Source organism: Palaemon carinicauda, chromosome 43 (assembly GCF_036898095.1).
Source record: "Palaemon carinicauda isolate YSFRI2023 chromosome 43, ASM3689809v2, whole genome shotgun sequence".
NCBI lineage: Eukaryota > Metazoa > Arthropoda > Malacostraca > Decapoda > Palaemonidae > Palaemon > Palaemon carinicauda.
The window spans coordinates 49,831,731-49,836,725 of record NC_090767.1 but is presented as its reverse complement, the minus strand read 5'-3'; the positions used below and the strand labels follow the sequence as shown (position 1 = coordinate 49,836,725).

The following is a 4,995-nucleotide window of genomic DNA, read 5'->3' as shown; positions in this document are numbered from 1 at the left end:
CATATATCGTCCTTCAAGAAAGGACTTGCCTCTTATTATAATCAGCCATCCCTCACCATCTATGAGTTACACACAAAAACGAGTGAAAATGACCAAAATTCACTATTTGGACCTTGAAATATGCCCTCTTGACCTTGAAGATGATGAAGATGACCCCAGGTGGTTTTGAAAATGTCACTATTGAACTCACCGTCCTCAAAAACCCCCATTTTGACTCAGAGAACGTGTTTCTAGCCCTTCTTAGAAGTCATTTTAGTACAGGACTCAAGTTAATCCTTCAGACTCAAGTTAAAAACCCCGATCAGGGGACGTTCCAGTCCTTTCTTGAAGGACGATATATGACAATATATATTACATTCGGACAGCTCTGCAGACTTGCCTCATATTATAATTAGCTATCTCTCACCATTTATGAGTAACACACAAAAAACGAGCAAAAATTACCAAAATTCACAAATTTGACCTTGATAAATGACCTTTAGACCTTGAAGATGACCCCAGGTGGTGTTGAAAATGTTACTATTGAACTCACCATCCTCAAAAACCCCCATTTTGATCCAGAGAACGTGTTTCTAGCCCTTCTAGAAGTCATTTTAGTCCAGACTCAAGTTAATCTTTCAGACTCAAGTTAAAAACCCCGAGGTCCTGACGTTCCAGTCCTTTCTTAAAGGAGTCTATGATATATATATATATATATATATATATATATATATATATATATATATATATATATATATATATATATATATATATATATATATTATATATATATATATATATATATATATATATATATATATATATATATATATATAGATAGATAGATAGATAGATAGATAGATAAAGTAAGAAACAAAGTGAAGAAGCAATAGCCATAAATTCGCTTTCAACAATAAGATGGTAATTTGAGTTCTGCCTGCGAGTGCGACGTGTACTGCAGATGGCTCCGAAAGATCCAAAGGAAGCTGATCTTTCTTCGACCGCCGTCTTCAGCGCAATACTAAAGACCAAATGATTTCCAGCGATCACTGGTATGTCTTCGGAGAGGACAAAATTGGTTCAGTAAAACTTCAGAGTGGAGAAGTCAAAAAGGCTTCAGTGGAGTCCTTTTAGCAGAAGACTAATATTTACTTTTTTATTTATAAGCTAATTAGGAAGAGGAATATATGAAGTATAAATTATGTCTTTAGTGAATATGAATAGTGACTTGAATGATGTTGCGGTGTTGAAGCTGAGTATTGTGTTATTTTACGTTATATTCTATTTTGAGCCTCTTTCTTGCCTAGCCATTTCTTTTCCTTCTCTCCCTCCAAGCAGTCATCTTTACCGTTATCATTTCCTTCCTTTCCTTACCTTTCTTGCTCCTTCTCTTTCAATTCCAAGTAATTTTCCTGACAATAGATCTCTTCCTTTCATTCCTTATCCTTCTCCTTTCCCTCACATTCCTTCTCACCCTATTAACTCTCTTCCTTTCATTAATATTCCTGATCCTTCTACTTTCCCTCATATTCCTTCTCACCCTATTAACTCTCTTCCTTTCCTTACTATTCCTGATCCTTCTCATTTCCCTCATATTCCTTCTCACCTTATTAACTCTCTTCCTTTCCTTAATATTCCTGATCCTTCTACTTTCCCTCATATTACTACTCACCCTACTAACTCTCAGCCCCAAAAGGAAGAGGCAGTGCATAAACAGCCCCAAAGGAAAGGGAGAGGCAGGCCATGAAACAACGACCAAGGAAAGGGAGAGGCGGGCCATGAAACAGCGACCATGGAAAGGGAGAGGCGGGCCATGAAACAGCGACCAAGGAAAGGGAGAGGCGGGGCCATGAAACAGCGACCAAGGAAAGGGAGAGGCGGGCCATGAAACAGCGACCAAGGAAAGGGAAAGGAGGGCCATGAAACAGCGACCAAGGAGAGGGAGAGGAGGGCCATGAAACAGCGACCAAGGAAAGGGAGAGGCGGGCCATGAAACAGCGACCAAGGAAAGGGAGAGGAGGGCCATGAAACAGCGACCAAGGAAAGGGAGAGGCGGGCCATGAAACAGCGACCAATGAAAGGGAGAGGCCGGCCATGAAACAGCGACCAAGGAAAGGGAGAGGTGGGCCATGAAACAGCGACCAAGGACAGGGAGAGGCGGGCTATGAAACAGTGACCAAGGACAGGGAGAGGTGGGCCATGAAAGAACGACCAAGGAAAGGGAGAGGCGGGCCATGAAAGAGCAACCAAGGGGAGCCAGAGGCGGGCCACGAAAGAGCAACCAAGGGGAGCCAGAGGCGGGCCACGAAAGAGCGACCAAGGACAGGAAGAGGCGGGCCACAAAAGAGCGACCAAGGACAGGAAGAGGCGGGCCACGAAAGAGCGACCAAGGGGAGCCAGAGGCGGGCCACGAAAGAGCGACCAAGGACAGGAAGAGGCGGGCCACGATAGAGCGACCAAGGACAGAAAGAGGCGGGCCACGAAAGAGCGACAAGGGGAGCCAGAGGCGGGCCACGAGAGAGCGATCAAGGACAGGAAGAGGCGGGCCACGAAAGAGCGACCAAGGGGAGCCAGAGGCGGGCCACGAAAGAGTGACCAAGGGGAGCCAGAGGCGAGCCACGAAAGAGCGACCAAGGGGAGCCAGAGGCGGGCCACGAAAGAGCGACAAGGACAGGAAGAGGCGGGCCACGAAAGAGCGACCAAGAGGAGCCAGAGGCGGGCCACGAAAGAGCGACCAAGGACAGGAAGAGGGGGGGCCACGATAGAGCGACCAAGGGGAGCCACAGGCGGGCCACGTCCAAGAGCGACCAAGAACAGGAAGAGGGGGGCCACGAAAGAGCGACCAAGGGGAGCCAGAGGCGGGCCACGAAAGAGCGACCTAGGACAGGGAGAGGCCGGCCATGAAACAGCGACCAAGGGGAGTCAGAGGCGGGCCACGAAAGAGCGACCAAGGGGAGCCAGAGGCGGGCCACGAAAGAGCGACCAAGGACAGGAAGAGGCGGGCCACGAAAGAGCGACCAAGGACAGGAAGAGGCGGGCCACGAAAGAGCAACCAAGGACAGGAAGAGGCGGGCCACGAAAGAGCGATCAAGGACAGGAAGAGGCGGGCCACGAAAGAGCGACCAAGGACAGGAAGAGGCGGGCCACGAAAGAGAGACCAAGGAAAGGAAGAGGCAGGCCACGAAAGAGCGACCAAGGACAGGAAGAGGCGGGCCATCCAACAGCAACCAAGGAAAGGAAGAGGCAGGCCATCCAACAGCAACCAAGGAAAGGAAGAGGCAGGCCATCCAACAGCAACCAAGGAAAGGAAGAGGTAGGCCATCCAACAGCAACCAAGGAAGGGAAGAGGCAGGCCATCCAACAGCAACCAAGGAAAGGAGAGGCAGGCCATCCAACAGCAACCAAGGAAAGGAATAGGCAGGCCATGAAAGAGCAACCAAGGACAGGAAGAGGCGGGCCATGAAATTGCGACCGAGGAAAGGAAGTGGCAGGCCATCCAACAGCAACCAAGGAAAGGAAGAGGCAGGCCATCCAACAGCAACCAAGGAAAGGATTAGGCAGGCCATGAAAGAGCGACCAAGGACAGGAAGAGGCGGGCCATGAAAGAGCGACCAAGGAAAGGAAGAGGAAGGGCCATCCAACAGCAACCAAGGAAAGGAAGAGGCAGGCCATCCAACAGCAACCAAGGAAAGGAAGAGGCAGGCCATCCAACAGCAACCAAGGAAAGGAATATGAAAGAGTAACCAAGGACAGGAAGAGGCAGGCCATCCAACAGCAACCAAGGACAGGAAGAAGCAGGCCATCCAACAGCAACCAAGGAAAGGAAGAGGCAGGCCATCCAACAGCAACCAAGGAAAGGAAGAGGCAGGCTATCCAACAGCAACCAAGGAAAGGAATATGAAAGAGCAACCAAGGACAGGAAGAGGCAGGCCATCCAACAGCAACCAAGGACAGGAAGAGGCAGGCCATCCAACAGCAACTAAGGAAAGGAAGAGGCAGAATCCAACAGCAACCAAGGAAAAGAAGAGGCAGGCCATCCAACAGCAACCAAGGACAGGAAGAGGCAGGACATCCAACAGCAATCAAGGAAAGGAAGAGGCAGGCCATCCAACAGCAACCAAGAAGAGGAAGAGGCAGGCCATAAAACAGCCCCAAAGAAAGAAAGAGGCAGGCCATAAAACAGCCCCAAGAAAAGGAAGAGGCAGGCCATAAAACAGCCCCCAAGGGAAGGAAGAGGCAGACCATAAAGCAGCCCCCAAGGGAAGGAAGAGGCAGACCATAAAGCAGCCCCCAAGGAAAGGAAGAGGCAGGCCATAAAACAGCCCCCAAGGAAAGGAAGAGGCAGGCCAAAACACAGGCCTCAAGAAAGGAAGAGGCAGCGCATAAACAGAAATGGATCAGTAACAAGAAGGTAATGTTTGTTCAAGCAATAATTTAAGGGCAGCTATATGCAACACAGGAGAAACTGGTGCCATTAACCTATGATCAGTAAAACTGTGACTGCCAGAGCCACCCATACTAGGCTGGTTTGCCGTGAGCAAGCAGACGAAAGTACCCCATCATCACTAATCCGAGTGGTGATGAAAACTGGCCAAATCCCAAACATGAATAAGGACATGTCAGAGGCCTTTGTCCAGCACTGGACTAGAGACCGCTGTATTTGCTGCTGTTGTTCTTTATAAATAGTGTTTTACATGGGTCAAAGACATCACCTCTCCGGAAAATTTGAGCTTCAAATAGGTTTCAGGTTAACAAAATTCAATAAAGTAATATTATACATCAATGCAATGGAAATTCCTTCGTCTATAAGTCTGATGAAGGAATGGGACTCAAATGGGACAGTCGACCTTATAGTCCATCACTAGGGCTTCTTGAATAGGTGGTATATCCCTGTTTTCACCCGATACTTTTCAGATCTATTTCCTATGAGTCCTTTATCAGGTTTTGTCCTTCAAGATGTATAAAAGGTAGAGGAAGTTATTATGGGTTAGAGATAAAGGAAGATGATGATTCTCT

General features: G+C 48.1%; 1 protein-coding gene across 1 annotated transcript; it reads left to right on the top strand.

The window, feature by feature from the left end:
* Window positions 1-1,011: 1,011 nt before the first annotated feature.
* On the top strand, window positions 1,012-4,191 carry LOC137633859 (ribosome-binding protein 1-like). Its single transcript, XM_068366100.1, has 3 exons — window positions 1,012-1,098; window positions 2,186-3,257; window positions 3,755-4,191. The coding sequence occupies exons 1-3, from the start codon at window positions 1,012-1,014 to the stop codon at window positions 4,189-4,191; spliced, it is 1,596 nt and encodes a 531-aa protein (XP_068222201.1).
* Window positions 4,192-4,995: the final 804 nt, after the last annotated feature.

Coding starts and splice junctions, on each gene's coding strand:
- LOC137633859 (XM_068366100.1), top strand. CDS start 1,012: ATGATTTCCAGCGATCACTGGTATGTCTTCGGAGAGGACAAAATTGGT. Junction 1,099..2,185: donor GAGAAGTCAAAAAGGCTTCA/GTGGAGTCCTTT, acceptor GGGCCATGAAAG/AACGACCAAGGAAAGGGAGA. Junction 3,258..3,754: donor GCAACCAAGGAAAGGAAGAG/GCAGGCCATCCA, acceptor GCCATCCAACAG/CAACCAAGGACAGGAAGAAG.